The following is a 20436-nucleotide window of genomic DNA, read 5'->3' as shown; positions in this document are numbered from 1 at the left end:
CAGGCAGTCATTCCCCTCCCCCGCCACGGCGCTCAGCTGGACGACTCGCTCGCGAGCCACGCTACTCCTCCACCCGCCGGCGGCAGCCCAGCGTTGTCCCGTGCCAGTCAGTCAGTCGGCCGGTCTGTCAGGCTGCGTCGAGAGAAAGGCCTGTGACAATCGTTTTTCTCATCATCCGTTCTTTATCTTCTTCCTCGTTCCATGCGCCCTCCATCTATCTATGCTATATAGTTCCCAGGTGACCCATCACTAGCCATTTTTTTACGGATATCCCTCTGATCAATCCCTCTCACCCACTGTTTTTTAAACCTTTGGACTGTAACCGTCCGATTCCTCCATCCAGACGCTCTCGATCGGCGGTGGGAAGAGCAGTCCCACAGCCTCACAATGCACACTTTCGATATTATTGACTCGGATTCCGAGTTCGAATCCGACGTATCCTATGATCGCCCTCGAAGGCCCACGATCGTCCGACGACGCTCATTTTCACGGCGTCGTCGAAGCAGCCCAGACTCCAACTCGTATCTGAGCCCCGATGTCATCCAAACCGTCCACCGCTCCGCTTCGACAGGCGGCAGGCGCAGGAGAGACCCCACCGTGGTGATCAATAACGACATCAGAACTAGGCAGATGCACAAGGAACGTCGAGGCCGTCCCCTCTATAACGAAGTCGATGAATATGACGAGATCGACATCCTCCGTCGCGGGCGCCCGCGTGCCGGCAGCAGTCTCTCCCGCACGTCCTCTCCCCACCATCGCGACTGGGAACTGCTGATGGACCAGCGACTTCTGGAAAGGAATGACAGGCGTCAGGATATCGAGCTCATGAAACACAGACAAGAACTCGAGCGGCTAGAGCGACAGTTCGCCAGGCGCCACGAACACGCCCGCGAGCCTCGCTTTGAAGACTGGGAAGACGAGCTGATCGAGAGACTGCGGAAACTCGACCGGCTGGAGAGGTCGAAACGGGCGGAAGACGACCGCCTGCTCGCTGAATATCGGGAAAAGGTGAAGAAACTGGAGGAGATGGAGAGAAAGGCAGCCGAGGAAGAAGAGGCCAGGCGTCTGGCCCGCGAAAAGTACCTGAAAGAGCTCGAGAAGAAAGAAGCCCTCCGGGCCGAGAAAGAACGCATCAAGAAAGAGCTGCGAGACGAAGAGGCCCGGAGACTGCTGGAAGAGGAGGAACGCAAGAAAGAACTGGCCAAGATCAAGGCCGCCGCCGTCGAAGAATACAAGAGGGCCGAGGAGGCCAAGAAGCTTCGGGAGATCGAGGAGAAGGAAAGGAAGGACAAAGAATTCAAGGCCCGACTCAAGGAGGAATTTGGCTGCTCTGAGGAGCAGCTCGAAGCCCTGATCAAAAAGCAAAAGGAGAAGGACAAGGACAAGGAAAGGGAAAGGGAAAGGGAAAAGCCCCATTCGCCTCCAGAGCCAACCACGTATATCAAGGTAAGTAACGAACGTTCATTCACGCAATCTGGCAAGGAGCTAACCACCGTCCGTTTTTCGCCTCCAGGTCCACCGCAAATATCTCCTGCCTGAGACTCTGATCGCCTACCGATTGCCATGGGACTGGGACGAGGTGAGTCCTTTTCCTTTCCGGTGTGCTTGTAATGCGCTCTCGCTGACCTGTCCTCTTTCAACCGGAACAGCACGACAGCAACTACATCATCATCAAGACCTGGATCTCCGAAGACTTCCAGGAAGAGCTCTTCGCGCACACGCGGCGCCTCCGCGAGGGCAAACTCGTCTCCGAGACCTCATCCTCCTTGACCGAGTTGAAGGTCAACGACAGAAAGAAGGACAAGATGTACCTGGTCCGGAAGAAGAGCCCTCGACGGGCTTGGATCTTCACCTAAGTCTCGATCAACCACATCAGCGGTCAGCGTTTGACGAGAGAGAAATCTCCTTCTCAACAATACCCACTCCTCTTCAATTTTTGTTCTTCTTCTTCTTTTTCTTTTCTTTTCCCAGCAAGTGATGATTCCCTACCGACTGCCTTTGTTGGGACAGAGTCACAGAGATTGGTGTATATCCTTGGGACTGCATCGATTTCACTTGGATAACGTGCCTGTTGATGTCGTTGATGTTGATGATGACGACGAATCCGGTTTATGAAGAGCAGACTGTCATATCATGATTCATGGATGGATGATCTTTTGTTTTTTCCCCAGTTTGTCTTGTTTTGGTCGGTATCTTTCTTTTCTCTTCCCTTCCCCCTGTCGAATGCATTGCAATGATCATGATTATGATATGAGAAAAAAAACTTTTTATGTCCCGAACGAGTCAATCTGTGGTTTGTGTCAGTGACTTGCGTTTTTGTTTTTTGTTTGTTTGGCAGATTGGGTCCATTTCATTTCATTATCATTATCTCGAGCGGATTATTCGTTTGGAGTAGCGATGGTATATATATACAGAACACTAGGCAGGTATTCAAACGAGCAAGAAGAAACAGAATATGGAATGCATGCCTTGAAGTGTCTTTTTTGGTTGCCTGTAACCTCCGTAGGATCTTGTAATGTGCTTTCTCCGCCCGTCGTCAGTTCTAAGCTTACAGACTGATTCCATCCTGGACCGACCACCTTCTTTCGGCACGCAGGATGAGTTCCTCGTAAACCGTCCAGGCCAGTGCGGAACTGAGGGCTTTGCGAGCCATGCGCAGACCCAGCCCACTGAAGAGGCTGCGGACACCGTCCTCGCGGACCATCAAACTGACAGCACGCACCATGTTCCGGTACTTCTCCGGACGCAGCTGCAGCCGCGTCTTGACGGCGTCGAAGGGATTGGTGATCGCCGTCGCCAGGCCGGCCGCAAAGGCCCCCGAAGCGAAGTTGATCGTCGAAGACGATATCGGAAGCTTGTTATCTGACGATGAGGAAGAGCGGCTGTCGACGATCCCGGACAGATTTCGTTTAAACTGCTCGTAGAACAAGACGTAGAGCCCTGCGTAAGGCGCATCCCGCACAGCTGTGGCCCCAAACCCCGTGAAGAGACCCTTGACGCCCTCCGTCCGGACGATATCCCGCCCGGCACCCAGCAAGCTGCGGTAGGCATAATAGTCCGACTCGTACCGCACCTTCAGTACGGTCACAGGCATCATCACGAAGCCTGCTGCAACCCGGGCGACGGCGCCGGTGACGAGGTTCGCGGTATGTGAGAGCTTGGGCAGCGCGGATGAGGAGTAGCCGTTCCCACGGTTAGCAGCATTACTATCGGCCAGAGCGATTGCAGGACCACGTTGCGCGACAGCTTGGCGGAGGGCGTTGAGGGAGGTGAAATACAGCGCCGACCCGAAACCAGTTCGGAGGGCGGAGGGAAGCGTACCGCGCCATAGACTGCGGACGGGGTGAGGAGAGGAGAGAATAGATCGGATGGTCGGGAGGAGAGACGCAGTCTGCCGGGATTGCTGGACGCGGGTCTTCAGCAGGTCAGCGGGCTGAAGGAGGATGGAGGAGGTCAGGCCGGACAAGAGCCCTGCTAGGAAGTGGAACGTAGTCTTGGAAGCTGTTGATAGTCCGTCAGCCAGAGGGACAATTGGAACAATGGCAACGTTTCGAGTAGAACAAAAAGAAGAAAGACGTCGATACTCACACGTCGAAGTCTTCCCATTAGACTGCGACGACCCAGAGAGGGTAGAGACATGAGACATAATAAAATCTTGTCAGGGTAGCTCTGCAGGGAATAAATGCTACAGAGCAGATCAGAGCACAACACAGCAGAGCGCTATTATTATCAAATTTTGTTCCCAAAGGTCTGGACAGTCAAACGCAGCCAGCGGCAGAACTTGTGTGTTTCACCACAACATCATGAACAGCAATGACGAAAGTAAAGGTAGAGAAATAAAAAAGACTATATAGATATAGAGATGGTAGCAGTTCAATTTATTCGTGTCCAAGAACAGAAGACGTATCCCAGGCACATTCTGCAGAGCACAGCAATGGGTGGAAATTTGAATGGCGAGACGAAGGGTCTAGCAGTCTAGAGCGACAGATAGCTCCGCGATGGTGCTGGAAAAACACGGGCGATGACTCGAGGAGATTGACAGCTCTGAGGTCATCGTCCGCGGGCCCTCTGGCCGCTGATTGGCTGCGAGCTGCGGAGGACGGAGAAGTTAGGTAAGAGCGGTCGGCAGTGCGTGACCTGCCATTGGAATGCAGGAAGTGCCTGTTTTGGGAAGACCAGAAGATCACGAGAAGTGCGTTACAAAGATTCCTAGATATGAGAATAGAATCACCGGAAGCAGCCATGTGGCGACGTAGTTCAAACAAAGCAGGTTTCTCTACAAATCTTGGGTGGAGACCACAGAAGATACTTCTTAGTTACGACACACGGCTATACTCGGAGAACAACAGCAGCATTCCTCAACAGGATCGCAAAGTGTGCATTTGAAGGCATGTAGCTATTATCAGTTATCGCATTGCGATGTCAATAATTTCATTTCATTGCGTATCATAAATGGATGTCACTATCCCAGTCAAACTTGCAAAAGAGTGAGACGTTTCCATTCAGTATCAGGAGATTTCTTTCATCGTTCGCGATTAGCATTCACCGCCTTTTGGCTGACGACATCAAGCCGATTCTCCAATTAATTGACAGTATGGCATATATATACTACCCTGAGCCTCCTCAGTACTGCATCGAAGCGCGCAAGCGATTGTAGTCCCTCTGGGTGATGGGCTTGTATTTCGCAGGATTTTCCTCACTCATACACGCCGGAAGACACTCGATAACAGAGTCTGGATCCGGAGAGAGGAAATAAGGGATCGAGTAGCGTTCACGGGTCATACGGTTGGGCCCTTCAAAGCGATCACTGACGGGGGGAAGCCCGACCCGGTGGTTTGTCGATCGAAGATAATCTGCGTCTTGTATTAGCTTTATCTCATGACCGATTGGGAGCAGACAAACTATACCATTACTCCACCTCTGTAGCAAGTCTCCCACATTCATGACGATCGCGTTCTTGATCGGCTTTGCGGGAATGAATCTCCCCGGTCGAGACAGGTCTTCGACCTCCAACCCGCCGCAATCATCCTGGAACAGCATGGTCATTGAGCTCCAGTCAGTATGCGCCGGCATGCGTGCCATTTTCTGGCTCTCCAGCGCCTCCGCGGGAATAGAAGGATAGTGAAGCAATCGGAGCTGGTTATTATGACCGGAATGCTTCTTCAGGAGGTGGTCCTCATCTTCCAGTCCAATGCCCACCGCCAGGGCACGCAAGATGTCTGACGCTGCGGCAAAGCACTCCCAGTAGAATTTGGTCATGAAGGCTCTGAACCCTGGCAAGACCTCGTCGGGGATCCACTGGTTGGGCTGGTCTTTGTTCTCGTCACTGCCCATGTCATAACTCTCCTGCCCAAAGTCAGCTTGGGGGCAACAACGGAAAGAGTTAGAGAATAATCCACCGGGGCAAGGAGAATATCCTGCTCAGACGTATGCAGATGTCATCTTCTGGGAAAAGAGTGATCGCTCACTTTGCAATCCGTAATCTCCCGCAGCTTCTTTATCCGCTCCTTGTCATCTCCCTCACTCATGGCCGACGATACTTTTTCCAGACCCGGCCACGAATATCCGCGGTGGACAGCCCATCCCTCCGGGTGTGGTGCCTTCAGCTTGTCTTCCTGGCTGAGTGCAAAGAAACGTCTCGACCATTCGAAGGCCTCGTCAAGCAGGGAATCCGGCAGGGCATGGTTCACGATGTACACAAACCCAACCTTCCTGCAGGCATCCACGATCTCCTTTGCAACTTGCAGCCGAGCAGCTTTGTCATCGGTCTTCCAAGCGGAAAAATCAACGATGGGGATTTGAAACGAAGTGGGAGACCCATTGACGGTCCCGCTCGAGCTCCCATTGGTGATGGGTTCTTCAGACATTGATGATGTGCAATGGCGTTGTTTCTGGACAATATAGGAAAAAGATACTCGTCAGGCCGCGCGTTGAGCTGCAGACTGGTTCTAGAGTTGGTGATCCTCGAGGTTAATATCTCAAGACGAGCCCACTCTTGAACACCTTCAACGGACTGATAAGCCATTTTCTACTATCTGAGTCGAAGAACCCATTCGCTCCAAGTCCAGCTGATAGCCAGGATGAACTGCCGTTCCCCGCACAGCAATGCAGACTGGCAACCCCACCATATGATCTCGGAAATCTGCCGCGGTTCTGATAAAAGTCTCGGGTAAATAAACGAGCCTGGCTGTACACCAGTAATGGATTGGAAGCGCCATTTTCGATAGCTTATGTCGTGGTGAACCGTACATCAAGTGCATCGCAACTGTGACTGCATGAGAGGACAGTCATCAGCGGATATACCTAAGTGGTACGGAGTAATCTATACGGCGTAGTTACTGGCGTTTTCCGATGGATGCCCCGATAAGCAACCATTCCTTAGTTAGCGTGCCCGCTCTAGATTGCCCTCACGTGGAGTACTCCAGATAACCGATTCCACAGCATTCGATCGATTATTGAATTTATCCAGGGTTAGCCACGCTGCTGTGCGTCACAAATCAAATGAGTTTAATAATCAAAGTCGTTGACTAGTGGCTGAGGTTGGGCATTATGTTTCGTGTTCTGCAGGACATGGGGGTGCGTTGCCGTGGCAGGGGCGAGGTGGAGACCTGCGTTGGCAGCGCCATGCATCATCGTCTTGCGGTTCTCGATTATTCAAGTACTCAACGAAGAACCGCATGAAAATTCCAGCTTGTATCGATGAACGGCGCCTCTTGAATCATGTAAGTGGTTTCTAAACAACCGGATGTCCAGGAACAACAGCTGATGCGACTGTCTCTTTTCGCCAGTATCGGCCGGTTTGTTGACATCGCCAGGCTGTGGTACACTTTGAGCACGAGGGTGACTTCTCCGATACGCTGTCGCATACGAACGGTGTTCCAACTCCACCAAATGGTTATCCTACAGCATATATACTGAAAGCGTCTGGCAGCCAGAAGGGATCACCCGCAGGTTGCAGCCTCGTGCCGCAATAATGAAGCAGTCTCTGCTTGTCTTCACGGTGCTCTTCATCTCGTCAGCAATATGTACGGAGACCTCGCCGTTCCTGCCACCTCTGAAGAACGAATCCATCAGTAAAAGAGCCGCTGATGCTCTCCGAATCTTGAAGCGTCAAGATAATTGCCCCTCTGGATACAATGGCTGTTCCAACGAGGGCAACTCCAACATCTGTTGTCAGAGTGGGACCATATGTACTCACGATGCTGCTAACAACATCGCCTGTTGTCCCACCGGCGCAAGCTGTACGGGATCTCTCACTGCACCCACGTCCACCACCAGCGGTTTCATGTTCCCCCATTCCACCTCCGCCTCCACGACATCGACAAGCGCCGATGCCACCATCACTGGCTCTACCGTCCCTGGAGCCCCATACCCCTTCGTGTACATCCCAACCACTTTCGCAAACGCTGCGACATGCTCTTCCTATTACTCTCAATGCCAGTCAGAGTTCTCGAGCTGCTTGGTATCTCTGGGGGGAGCGTACGGAGTGACGGTCGCAGGAGCTGGAGGCGCAGGTGTGACGGTACAAGGCGGGGCGGCAGTTACGCCGGCAGCGGCAGCTCAATCGATCTGTTCGAGCCTGAGTACGAGGGCATGTTACGGATTGGAGGAAGGATATTGCACGGCTTTTGGGACGGCGAGCCCGACTTCGACTGGTGGAGTATTCATCAATCCCTCCAGCGATGCATCGAGGCGGTCATCCAGCCTCTATGATCTAGCAATTGCTCTAGCTGCTGGAATCGGCGGCATGTTTTTGTGAAGTGAATGATCGACTTGCCATGCTTTCCTGACTGTGATGAATCATGAGTGAACATGACTGGATGATGAAGGGAAACGTTTGATTGGCTTTCTTTTTTGCCCTGGCCACACTTTTCCATGTCCTCTGGAGTGTATATCTTTTTTTTTCTTGAATTTTGGGTCATTTCTTTGTCTATATACGCCAGTTTTCTGTATCTGTGGTCTAACGACGGGCAGCGGTTGGAATGAAACCAGCCGCCTCTAAAGTGGATGATCAACTGTCTGGCATGCAGCAACCACTCGGAATGTGGATGAATATGCTTTCTTGCTTCTGTATAGTATTTATAAAAGATAGTGTCTCTCCCAGAAAGAAAGCCATAGCAATTCTACTACTACCTAGGTACTTCTGTGTTTACTGGCCTGCTTTATTGCGGTCTACCGGCTCAGGATCTAGCAAGACCCCACCAAACGATTATCACACAGTGGACCGACCATCCTCGCTATCGATGGAAGTACAGTCTTCAACTATGCTTTTCTTCGGACGCATGTTCACATACAAAAGAGAAAGGACATCTACTCATAAAGACGGTGTAACATAATAATGAAAGCGTCAGAGCAGGTATGATTGGCTCCGTCGCCAGGACAGCTATCGATAAGCTTACTGGCCGAGTGGGACGGGAACCGGCAACTGGAGAGAATCCAACGATGGACGGCGATCGACACGCTGAGCAAGCTGTAAAATGGAATTGAGTTTGACGAGAGAGGTCCAAGGTTGACGGGTGCAAAGATCGACTGTCGAGACTCGAGAGTTGTGCGGTGTGGCAGCCCACGGCTGGTTGGGTGTACATCCAGTCCCTGACCCAAGGCGGAGGTCCATCTGCAAGAGAAGTGACAATACGATGCAATCAACGGCTCATCGTCCACGGAAAAGCATATGCGGTCGGTCTGTCGGGCGAGAAGCCGGGCTGCAAGCCAAACGGCGCTTCGAGGCTATTCCACAGCTGGACTCGCTCTCCAGACTACTGCCGCCATGCAGGAGGGGCAGCAGGCCAACTCACAGGGGATTGCATCATGCAGTGACACGCTGAGCCCGTGCTAGGACTTGGAAAAGGAACTCATGTTCCCAGTCATTTTATTATTTTCTATTTTTCGCGGTCCTATTAACCCGATCTGGCTCATCAGGGAGACTGCGTTGCGTCGATTGGTGGGCTGCATGAAGAAATCGGGTGGTTGGGATATCGAGAGGCTGGGAGGTCGGCCGACCACCACCACGACAACGCATATCCCTCGCCCTTCTCGCCTCAGTGTTTTCCTTCCTCCAAAATTTTCCCGGTGATCTTTTTTAAATTCCAATTCCTCAAAAACGTTGAAATTGGGAATCTTCTCTCCTTCTCGCTGGCCGTGGTTGTTTGCGAGCGTGACGACGATCAAGAAACGGTGACAACGGCGTGGTCCCAGCAACCAGGACTGTTGTGCTGTTTCCAGCAGACCGATTGTTTGACCAGCAAGACACTCTCTGCGACAACTGGGGTCGCAATCGCTCCTCAATTCTTGATTCTACAGATTCAACGCAGCATACGGAGTAAAACCGCTATGCGCTCGTTTACAGTCTCTCCCGCATTGTCAATACTCGCTCTGCTCGCCGCCCAGACACAGCCGGTGCAGTCGACTCCCTTCCCACTCGAATATGACAATATCCTCGTGGACCGAGCCTGCGCCAACCCTTGCGGCTATTACGGCCAGATATGCTGCACCTCCACCCAGACATGCGGAACGAACAGCGCCGGGCAGGCTGTCTGTCTAGAAGATGGACAGTCTGGTGAATCCGGCAGTTCAGGTACATGGAAATACTACACGACAACCTACACGACAGCCGAACAAGTGACTGTCACATCTGTTTGGAGCAGCTACATCACGCCAGCTCCCACGAGCAGCGCATCGACCTGCCAGGTATCACTCGGGGAGAGTATATGTGGAAGCAGTTGCTGCAATGCTGCTGAAGTGTGTGAGAACGGTGTATGTGTTGCTGGGAGCTCATCCGCTGCTGTAATTCCCAGCGCAACACCTCCTCTGCGACCCACAAGCAGCGGTGCGGCCACTGTCACTGAGACCAGCGCGCCAACAACGACGATGCCCTTCATCGCCCCCGTGGGAACGGATGGAGCGACAGTCGTTGCCCAGGCATCTGGTCATGGTCTTAGCGGGGGCGCGATTGCAGGAATTGTGATTGGAACTATTGCGGGTGTGTTTCTGTTGCTTGCGCTCTGCTTCTGCTTCTGCCTACGAGGGGCGCTCGATGGGCTGCTGGCGCTCATCGGTCTGGGTCCGAGGAGGAGAAGGGAGACGACACACGTTGAGGAACGCTATTCCCACCATGGTTCCGAGCGGCCTGAGAGAAGGACCTGGTTCGGCACTAGACCGTCTCGTCCGGAGGGTAGTGAGGGAGGGAAATCATCCGGTCTGGGGTTCTGGGGCACCCTTGCTCTGATCGCCGGGGCGATCGCACTATGCCTGGGACTGAGGAGGCGCGAGAGTCGAGACGAAAAGAGCACCGATTATTACACAGACACGGCGTCTTATTCTTACTACTCTTACGGCGATAGTTATTATTACACCAGTGCGAGTAAGTAGAATTCCTGTCTTCCAAACCGTGTCAGAACTAACAATGAAATAGGCAGCGAGAGCACTGATCGACGGACACGAAGGACCCGAGATTCGAGGAGAACGCGCTCCTCGGGGAGAACTCGATCCCGTCGATGACAAAAACGGCTGTTTTTCTTCATCGTCCCTTCTTTATGGAACCGTTATTGAACATAGTTTGCATAAGCGATTGACGTAGCGCTGACTATTGTCTGATCGCTTTTCGGGAGTTATTTCAGGTGTATTTTTTTGTTTTTCCTTTTCATTTGCAAGGAACAAGATTCATTGCATTTGATTTCTTCATACCGAAAGACTGTAGCATGTCGGTATATACCTTCGAGCGCATGGGATGGCATAGGATGCGATGAACTGATGAAAAAAAGTGACGAGATGGAAATGGGAATCGGAACGGGAATAATAACGAGATGGACGAAGTCATGTATGCTATATTGAATGAATGAATGAGTGAATGAACAATAGATACATATGCCATGAATATTTAAACACATCTATTATTTCAAGCATTGTATGTATGTACTGTACAGTATACTGTCTTACTATGTCCTGATTCACAACAATGGGGCTTAATAAGAGGGCGTGATTTCAGGAACCTGGTCCCGTAGCTCAGTCGGTTAGAGCGTGGTGCTAATAACGCCAAGGTCGCGAGTTCGACCCTCGTCGGGACCATGTTTCTTTTTTCCTGTTCTCTTTGTATTCCGGGCTTCCTTTTTTAAGGCCTTTTTTTTACGCTGTCAGTGCATACGCATGTTCGTGCTTTGCAAATGTGGTTGGGATTGGTAGTGATGTTGCAAAGTGATTACCTTACGGATTGTGTAGACTTGGAATGGACGGCTGACAATATAATATGACCTTCCTAAGTGCATCATTTTTTTATGAAGGAAAAAAAAAGAAGAGGATTATACACGTCTGCTGCATGATCGCTGCTTCTTGGATTCCATGTGCTACAGTATCATTACAGACGGAGTTGTCACTTCTTGTACTGTACACGTAGGTTTCTCAAGGAGAATGTCAAATATATATATTCAGAAACTGTTACCACATACAAGGAACACGATGAATCCCGAACCAACATATGCTGATCATAAGCCCCCAAACCCTGGGGGTTGATCAGCTTCCATCTTCTCGTTGTCTCGGGCATTCGTCTACATCCCATGGAGACCGCTTACAGACGAACTAGGCGTTGACAGAAACACTACATGTTACTGGTAATTGGGATGAGCCTACCTCACCCATTTTTAATACCTTTTTTTTTTTCCGCCCAGAGGCAATCGAAACGCCAAAATCAATCCCACACAGACGCGGTCCCGATGCTACAAACTCATGGGTTATATATAATTCATTGGTGTATTACCACCGCACTTCCCAAGGCTTCTTCTCCCATCCACTGCATAGATTATTCCCGAAGCTATGAGCCCTAGAACGTATATATACACATGGTACTGAATGGGACTGACATGAGAATAATTGATAATGTTGCAAGGACAATTGAATTCATTGTTTTCCTCCTGCAGCAAACAGACAGATACACCTCGTCTCAAAAAAAAATATACATATCGATAACTGGAATAATCTATTTACTGTTCGCCCTGACCTCACCCTCACTCACGGGCACTAACAATCCACATAACCAGGCTAAAAGAATATAGAAAAAGAAAACGATACAAATGTCATCATCAATCCCACTGCTAAATCTGAAAGTTATAATAATGATTTATCCCCTCCTTGGATCTCAATCAATCTATTAAACCATGCACATATGCTCCAATCCAACCCTATCCAGGTTCATTCCACAGACTAACCCTGTTAGGGCTCAACTAGAGAGAACAAAAAAAAAACCCAAAAAGACCAAAGAAAAAAAAGAAGTACATAGCTAGGTGCTTCCTCCGTACATAATCTCCAAGCCCGGACGCTCCACCCACCTCCCAACGGTCCCGTAGCTCAGTCGGTTAGAGCGTAAGTTACCCAATATCCCTTCTCCTGATCCTCAGGACCTCGACCTCAATCTGAATCTCGCAGATTTGGGGTTACTATCAAAAATATCCATGACATATATCGCTAACCCTCCCCTTAACAGGTGGTGCTAATAACGCCAAGGTCGCGAGTTCGACCCTCGTCGGGACCATTGAGCTTTGTTTTTTTACTGTCTTGAAGTATAAAATGAATTGGATGTTGGTTTTCTTTTTAAAGTCTTCGCGGATAGATCGGTAGGCATGTATGTATCTGTCTGTCAGACAGTATTTAAGTAGAGGAGTTGGTTTCAATATTATTGTGTCTTAGAGGAGAATAGAATGCCCTTTTTTGGCTCCTTATTGAACAATTATTGACTGAACAATAAGAGGTGGGAAATCGATTAATCGACTCATTCATTTCCTTAATTGTGGGCTAGTATGTAGGGTTTTAGGTAAGTTTCTTTATTGAAGGTGGGGTTAGTAAAAGTAAAAAAAATGCTTTGCGTACCCCGCTTGTCGAGTACAGTAGGTAGCCAGCCAAGGTTTCCAACACAAAGTAGCTAGCTTACGGCTGCAAGAATAATAATAATAATACCTTGCAAGGAAAATAAGAGGAGAATAAACAAAACGAAAAGCAAGCTTTATCTCAAAGAGAAACCTTTTTCTTAGGAGGCAAAAAAGGAATAACACATGGTCCCGACGAGGGTCGAACTCGCGACCTTGGCGTTATTAGCACCACGCTCTAACCGACTGAGCTACGGGACCAGGTAAGTTGAAATGACTCTCAGAAAAATAATTCATGATAGTACAGAGGCACAGCAACGCTGCCCAGGTTTAACTTCGGAGAGTTTGGCAGTCTTTTTAAGAGAAGAAGTCGTGACTGCTGAGCTGTAGAATGATTAGTGCGCTGGATAAAATGCCTGGATCAAATAGTTGAATTCTGATAACCAGACTGCTCGCTGTGTGGCTGACGGTATGTATGTCTGTGCATCATAGTGACTGCTTCAGGCATGCATATTCGGGCTAGGGGCTCGGAAGTGAATAGTAACCAATTGTGCATCTGTGTTGATAGGTATCTATTATTGTTCTCTAAGAGTGGTTAATATTAATAATAATGCCTGAGGTCATTCACTGCTAAGTTTGCCAAGAAAATAACCATCAATAGACTGTCAAATGGACCACCAAAGGCTGCAAGAGCATTTGTCTCTTCGCCTGCATGGAAACTAAAATAGTAGAATCCATACGCAAATTAGTAGATGCTTGACAGATAGTAGACTCATAAAGTATGTCTGTATTTTCCGATGGGAGCATAGCCAAGCTTCTGCCAGTTTAATATGCAACTGCAGGAGCATGCTGCCAGCTGCCTGCATGCCTGGATATCACCCATTTCCTTGACCTGGCTGCACGCGACCCTACAATAGACATCAATGCCATTGTTCAACTTCCGCCCCCAGTCAGAGCAGCGACTACTCCGTACTAATAAGGCTCGTAACAGCGAGTCAGACGGCCTGGAGGTGCCAGATTGAGGCTAGACACGGGCGGTGGACCTCTTAAACGGATCGCCGGCTGGGCGCACGCCCCGCCTCATCCAGCCGTCGATTACACATCCCGAAACCCATTTTCTTGTTCCTAGACTCTCTTCATCCATCCTCGGTCGTCATTCGCTTCCCAGTCGGCCTTCAACAGGATCGAAACCCGCATGCCTTTAGCCAGCATTCTTCACCTCTGACTGTGTCCTATAGAGCCGGAAGCCTTCTGTCTGTTGCCACCCTTTTTGACTTGCTCAGGATACCTTCGATTTCCCCGAGTACACTTCGATCGATCGATCCTCTGCCCCATCCATCGCCATGCTCCAGACTCAGACTCAGCACGTCTTCTCTCACCAGCACCAGTACCCGCAGGCTGATCCTTCCTGGTTGCACCAGCAGCAGCACCACCAGGCCCAGCACCACCAGGCTCAGCACCAGACTCAGCATCACCAACAACACACTTCCCTGGCGGCTCAGCAGCATGCTCAGGCTCAGGCTGCCGCCGCTGCCGCCGTTGCAGCGCAGCAGCAACACTACAACCGCATGGCTATGGGTGGTACCGGCGCTGCTGCAGCGGCAGCGGCGGCAGGAAATCCGGGTCAGACGTCCGCCGCTGGCACTGCAGGGATGACTGCGGAGACCGGAGCTCTGACAACTTTAGACGGAATCAGCGAAGAGAACCGGAAAGTTTTCATATGGGTCGCCGAGTTGCTTGATCCGAATAGACGGGAGGCGGCGCTCATGGAACTCAGCAAGAAGAGAGAGCAGGTTCCGGAGCTTGCTCTGGTCATCTGGCACTCTTTTGGTACGTAGCTCCATCTTTCTCACCGTCGAGCAAAAAATAACGATGGACTGTCTTTGGAACATTTCAACTGACTATTTATCCAGGTGTCATGACTGCTCTGCTACAGGAAATCATTTCCGTCTATCCTCTGCTGAACCCTTCTCAGTTGACTGCTGCCGCCTCGAACCGGGTCTGCAATGCCCTGGCTCTGTTGCAATGTGTCGCTTCTCACAATGATACTCGCACTCTTTTCTTGAACGGTACGTGATGATAACGCCAAGTATAGCTGGATGATGCAGTACTGACTTGTAATGGAAAAAGCCCACATTCCTCTTTTCCTCTACCCGTTTCTCAACACTACTTCCAAGTCTCGCCCCTTCGAATACCTGCGCCTGACTTCTCTGGGCGTGATTGGCGCTCTCGTCAAAAACGATTCGTCGGATGTGATCAACTTCCTCCTCACCACCGAGATCATCCCTCTTTGTCTTCGCATCATGGAGACTGGCTCTGAGCTTAGCAAGACGGTGGCCATCTTCATTGTGCAGAAGATTCTGTTGGATGACATCGGTCTCGCGTACATTTGCGCTACCTACGAACGGTTCTATGCGGTGGGGACTGTCTTGAGCAACATGGTTACTCAACTCGTTGAGCAGCAGACGGTGAGACTGCTCAAGCATGTGGTCCGTTGCTTCCTTCGGTGAGTTTCCATCGTCCCCGCTCCACACGCTGCCATCGTCCCCCGACTAATGAATCCGTTTTGCAGACTGAGCGACAACAACCGTGCTCGTGAGGCTCTCCGCCAGTGTCTTCCTGAGCCCTTGCGCGATGCGACCTTCTCGTCGGTGCTACGTGATGACGCGGCCACCAAGCGGTGTTTGGCGCAGCTGTTGATCAATCTTTCCGACAACGTGGTCGACGGAAACCCTAATGGTGCTACTCCTGCTACTATGTAAAAGAATACTTGTTTGTTTCATCCGTTGGGTGCTTTATCACGACATGCATGGGACGGTTCACGGCGAAATGGGATTATAAGGCGTCAGAGAGATCGCATGAAACTGATTTCGGGTTTTTCTGGTGAGAGTCGTTGCGGCGCAGGGCCCAAGAGACCATCTCTTCATTCTGAGGTCGATGTCGAGGTCATTGGGACATCTCATCTGTACGTGATGTGTTCGATTTGTTCTTTTCTGTTATCAACATCTTCCTGGGACATCTTTTCCATCATTATTCGGTATGGGTCGTTTGGCTGGTGGTGCGGATCTGGATGGTCTGGCTTTCTTTCTATACTTGATTGGTTTCACATTTCCCTTTCGTTGCCCTGCATTTATCTGAATATTTTTTATTTTCCAAATATCATTTCCCCAATGACCCTGCCTGTCAGATAGAGATCGTCACTCGAGAGATACCAAGATCTATGCATGTTCTTTTTCCGCCGTCATGTCGTCCTTGTCGTTTTCTCCCTGATTGTTCAGTCTGTATCACATTTCTCATGCCTTCCTCTCGTTTTGATGTGGGATATATTGCACGAGTATACGACGATCAGCGAAATGGGGTATCACTGGGCGCCAGGCTCTGATATCTTCAGTTCGTTTTATCACTTTCTATTGTACTCTATTTCTGTTTAACCTCAATCCTGCCTCGTTTCTTTATTGAGGCCTGAATATCGTGGGCTGGAGACTCGGAGTGTTGGAAGGAACTGGCTTGTACGTAATGCAGTGTCGTCTAAAGTAACAGACAGTATAATAAACAATTTCATGGACTCTCATCCATCCCTCTCACTGGCATTCCATTTCGGGACTAGTTCGGATTCTCGCTAATATAACCGTATCCGGTCTAGCGCCTCCTTCACGCGACTCTTGCCGAGTCCCGAGTCTCGCCGGCGCAGCAGTCGGGCTGCCGTGTGGCGCGCTGAGCTCATTGCCGGCTTGCTACACGTCTTCCCGCTCCTCCCCTTGTGCAGAGCCGCAACGATCTCGTCGCGCCTGGACTTTGCCGCCCGCGTCAACGGGTCGCTGTCGTTGGAGGTTTGGTCGACAGCACGTTCCTTTGGCTGTATCTATTTATCGTACTCTCTCGACGTGCCTCGAAAAGGAAAATACCACCGACGCCCAGTGGAAGAGACTGAGATCCTACCCTTTGCTGCGCCAGTGGCGCCTCACGCTTTCTTTCCGCCGAGATGGTATCGCGAAAGCGTGGTCACTCCGAAATGGAGACCGCGCCCGAGCAGCAATCAAAAGAGCCAAGCTTGCTGGAGCGGCTCCGCAACTGCTGGGAATTCGCCTCTCTCATGCAGTACATTTTCACCTTTGGAAAGGTGGTCAAGATCGACGAGGACTTTGGTATCGAGGTATGTTGCATGATACATCTCTGCGCGCGGACCTGATAAATGCGGAGAGCGATAACCCCTCTCTCCGATATTCGTCTTTGTCCTCTCCACGCCGTTGACAGCTATTCCATTACTGTGGTACAAACTGACGTGTTCTCAATCGCAGGATTTGGAGATGGAATGCCTCAAGCCTGGCCCGTCGGAGAAGCTCCTTGAGATCGGATTGTGTCTGCTCAAGTTCGTTTCGTCGCATCGCGGGTTGACGTATGTATTTTGTGTCGCTGCCATGTTCAACGCTGGGATAGGCTAACGGAGAGCCACATTGGGCGAATAGGGCGGAAAATTTCGACGAGTATACACGGCGTCAGTACAATGCGAAGGCACCTCATCTTCCTAACCCCTTCGGATACGACGAGCAGCCCAAGAGGTTCATGGATTTTGACATCTTTCTGAAGCTCAAAGTGCTACACCAGCTGTCGGTGTGGACGTTTTGGAACCCGGAACGGATCAGGGAGAAGATGCCCGAGCAGCGAGAAATTGATCAGACACAATGGGTGCGTTTTCTGAATGAGGTGTTATTTTGATATTATTCGAAGTATTTCGCTGACAAAATGCACAGCGCATTGAGGAACTTGGATACGATCGCGAGGATCGCCTTTACTATGTCTTGGATGACAACCGACTCTATCGTCGCACCGATCCCCCCATTCCCCCACCTCCCCCTCCGAAGCCAAAGGCGAATACCAAGAAGGCGAGGGCTGCCGCGAGAGCTGCCAAACGAAGAAAGCTTTCGGAAGCTGCTGAAGCCAAGGAGGAAGAAGCTGAGGAGAAGGGCACCGCACCCGAACAAGAATCTCACGAAGACACGTCCGGAGGGATAAAGTGGGAATGCATCGCTGTTACGCTTGCTGATTACCAACGGTTTATTGACAGCATCCGCAACACGAGAGACCCCAACGAGAAGATCTTAAGGGATCGTCTCATTCAAGAGGTCCTGCCAGTTATTGAAAAGATCGAAGAAGCTCAGCAGCGGAAGAGACAAAAGCAAGAGAAGGAGCTGTTGAATATGCAGCTCCTCGCTTCGGCTAAACGGTCTAGCCGGATTGCTGACCGACTAGAGAGAGAACGACGCGAGAGAGAGGAAGCGGAGGCAGCTCGCAGACGTGAGGCAGAGTTGGCCGCCGCTCGTAAGGAGCAAGAGAGACAGAGAAAGCTGGAGGAAGAACGGCAGCGTCGCCTCATGACACGCGAACAACGGCTCAAAGAGCGGGAGGAGAAGCGTAAACGGCATGAAGCAGAGATGGCCCGGCTGGAAGAGGAACGGAAGAGACTTGAAGCCGGCGAGAGCAGACTCTCGGAGAGACACCTTAAAGCGGAGATGGAGAGGCAGAAGAAGAGCTTGGAGGAGCTTCAAGAAGAGCACTGGTTCTTTGATTGTTCCGGTTGTGGCGTTCATGGAGAGAACCTAGTAAGGGCCGAATGAATGCAGTTTTTTATTGACTGTTGCTGACGTTTCAACAGGATGACGGCACTCATAGTGTCGCTTGCGAGAGATGCAACGTCTGGCAGCACAGCAAGTGCCTGGGTATTCCCCAGGACGAGGCGGAAAAAGACGATTTCCACTTCATTTGCGCTGACTGTCAACGGCGTGAGGAGGAAGCGAAGCGCCCAAAGCTTCCTCCCCTGAAGTTCCGCATAGGTTCGTCGGCATCGCCTTCGGCACCGGCCACGAATCCAGATACAGCTAAGGAGGAAAATCAAAGTCCTGCGAAGAAGGTGTGCAATGATGCTAGCGTCGAGGAAGCCAAACCGGCGGCTGGTCCGAGTCTGGAGTCGTCTGTACCGGCTCAACAACCTGATCCTTCTCCGAACGGTGTCCAAGCTGCGAACCCTCCCCCATCCCCTCAGCGTCGTGATCAGCCAGTGAATGGCAGCTCCGAGCAGTCATCTGCTCCCTTCGCAGCTCCCCCTTCGCCGTCCAAGGCCGCAGTCGGTCCGGCCTCATCGCCGTCAAGCCATCTGCCTAAGTCCATCGTTAATCAACATCAGCCTCAGCGGCCCTCTTCTTCTCATTCCACCCACAGCCAGGCTGTCCCGTCACCTATCCAGAACCGTCCGTCTATGTCGCCGACACAAGGAAACCGGGATGTCGGACCGTTGGCTGGGTTTCCTCCATCGGCCTTGTCCAATGGCTCAGTCATATCGACTCCATTTGGACAACATCAGGCTCCACGGCCTCAGAATCCCGGTTTCCCTCCCCTTTCATCCAGTTTCGATCGACACCCGTCTTTCTCCTCTGCTGCGTCAGGTGTCAATGACTCGTTTTCTTATACTCCTCCGCCTCAGGGATCTCAGGGCATGTCGCTGTCTGGGTTGAGTCCCACTAAAAACTCACCCCGGCCGATGACTTCTGGAAGCGTGGGTAGTGCATCTGTGCTGCCCCCAATCCAGAAATTAGAACCTAGCCCTAAGCTCATGGGGAGGAGCTCGCCAGACGCTCCCATTCCCCCGCCAGTCAAGGTGATGACACCGGAGCAGGAGGAACGAAGACAGAGGGAGAATGAGATGATGGCGCGCGAGGCAGCCAACGGCCAGCCTTCGTCACTACCTCATTTGACGCCTTGGAACCTGCCTCCAGCCCAGCAACAATCTCAGTCTGCTGGACAGCACGGCATCAATGGTCATTGAGACGTCATCTCTGATGAATACTCTCTCTGATCTTGCCAATCTAAGCCGTCTAGTCATGCACCTGCATCTATTCAGACATGTTTAGATCATGCTCTTAATCATGTGTTTAACACTCGCGAGTTTTTTGCTTTTTGCTTTACACGATACAACTACACGATACAACCACATCAGGCGGCAGTTTACGAATCAGGTTCGATGCATTGTCATGTTGAGCGCGCTTTCAAGTCCTAACCTATCAACTCTTAATTATGGATAATGCATGGAGACGAATTACATTATCTTGGACGGGCGGAATGGACTTAATCAATAGCAGTTGGGCTAGACTGCTGCTCTTGGGGAGAGATGCCTTTGTCACTTTGCTTTTTCAATGCTACTTTACTTGATACATGAACGCTTGGCTTGATGTGCCCTGGATTTCTGTATTTTATAGGAGTTGTCCTTTTTTTTTTCAAAAGCTTGGCGTTGAATTGGCTGCATTGGTTTCTGGGGTGTTTATTAGAGTAGAATTCTTTTTCCATACAGGGCAAACGAGGTGTATCTATTTGGTTTATTTATCAAGTGGTGGTCCATACAGAATCATAATAGAAGGAAGAGAGAAACATATGAGAGAATCTAAAACTGGTCAATACTGAATAAGTATGTACTGAACATACAACAAACGTACTGTGCGTACGAACTACCTTATTTACAATTATTGAATCTGGAATCGAAGTATCACTACAAGTCAAAACACTACACCACACCACACCACATAACCAGCGAATT

At 50.6% G+C, this 20436-nt stretch overlaps 7 protein-coding genes across 7 annotated transcripts; 5 read left to right on the top strand and 2 right to left on the bottom strand.

The window, feature by feature from the left end:
* Positions 1 to 387: 387 nt before the first annotated feature.
* On the top strand, positions 388 to 1856 carry T310_5167 (uncharacterized protein; the record flags this gene model as incomplete). Its single annotated transcript, XM_013471962.1, has 3 exons — positions 388 to 1446; positions 1514 to 1579; positions 1650 to 1856. The coding sequence occupies 3 exons, from the start codon at positions 388 to 390 to the stop codon at positions 1854 to 1856; spliced, it is 1332 nt and encodes a 443-aa protein (XP_013327416.1).
* Positions 1857 to 2548: 692 nt separating this feature from the next.
* Positions 2549 to 3646, bottom strand: T310_5166 (uncharacterized protein; the record flags this gene model as incomplete). The annotated part of the gene is made up of 2 exons (XM_013471961.1): positions 2549 to 3501; positions 3589 to 3646. The coding sequence occupies 2 exons, from the start codon at positions 3644 to 3646 to the stop codon at positions 2549 to 2551; spliced, it is 1011 nt and encodes a 336-aa protein (XP_013327415.1).
* Positions 3647 to 4623: 977 nt separating this feature from the next.
* T310_5165 (Gibberellin 20-oxidase) lies at positions 4624 to 5867 on the bottom strand (the record flags this gene model as incomplete). The annotated part of the gene is made up of 2 exons (XM_013471960.1): positions 4624 to 5346; positions 5469 to 5867. The coding sequence occupies 2 exons, from the start codon at positions 5865 to 5867 to the stop codon at positions 4624 to 4626; spliced, it is 1122 nt and encodes a 373-aa protein (XP_013327414.1).
* Positions 5868 to 6973: 1106 nt separating this feature from the next.
* T310_5164 (uncharacterized protein) lies at positions 6974 to 7759 on the top strand (the record flags this gene model as incomplete). Its single annotated transcript, XM_013471959.1, has 1 exon — positions 6974 to 7759. One exon carries the CDS (start codon positions 6974 to 6976, stop codon positions 7757 to 7759), a length of 786 nt encoding a protein of 261 aa, XP_013327413.1.
* A 1571-nt stretch (positions 7760 to 9330) lies between these two features.
* Positions 9331 to 10576, top strand: T310_5163 (uncharacterized protein; the record flags this gene model as incomplete). The annotated part of the gene is made up of 2 exons (XM_013471958.1): positions 9331 to 10360; positions 10416 to 10576. The coding sequence occupies 2 exons, from the start codon at positions 9331 to 9333 to the stop codon at positions 10574 to 10576; spliced, it is 1191 nt and encodes a 396-aa protein (XP_013327412.1).
* Positions 10577 to 14194: 3618 nt separating this feature from the next.
* Positions 14195 to 15613, top strand: T310_5162 (Cell differentiation protein rcd1; the record flags this gene model as incomplete). The annotated part of the gene is made up of 4 exons (XM_013471957.1): positions 14195 to 14681; positions 14765 to 14920; positions 14982 to 15357; positions 15424 to 15613. 4 exons carry the CDS (start codon positions 14195 to 14197, stop codon positions 15611 to 15613), a joined length of 1209 nt encoding a protein of 402 aa, XP_013327411.1.
* A 1250-nt stretch (positions 15614 to 16863) lies between these two features.
* Positions 16864 to 19671, top strand: T310_5161 (DNA-directed RNA polymerase; the record flags this gene model as incomplete). The annotated part of the gene is made up of 5 exons (XM_013471956.1): positions 16864 to 17004; positions 17150 to 17247; positions 17318 to 17537; positions 17603 to 18451; positions 18505 to 19671. 5 exons carry the CDS (start codon positions 16864 to 16866, stop codon positions 19669 to 19671), a joined length of 2475 nt encoding a protein of 824 aa, XP_013327410.1.
* Between the last annotated feature and the right edge of the window lie 765 nt (positions 19672 to 20436).

This window comes from Rasamsonia emersonii (genome assembly GCF_000968595.1).
Source record: "Rasamsonia emersonii CBS 393.64 chromosome Unknown ctg1118621760252, whole genome shotgun sequence".
Taxonomy (NCBI): Eukaryota; Fungi; Ascomycota; class Eurotiomycetes; order Eurotiales; family Trichocomaceae; genus Rasamsonia; species Rasamsonia emersonii.
The sequence above is the reverse complement of the archived record's forward strand: the minus strand, read 5'-3'. Positions and strand labels throughout refer to the sequence as shown.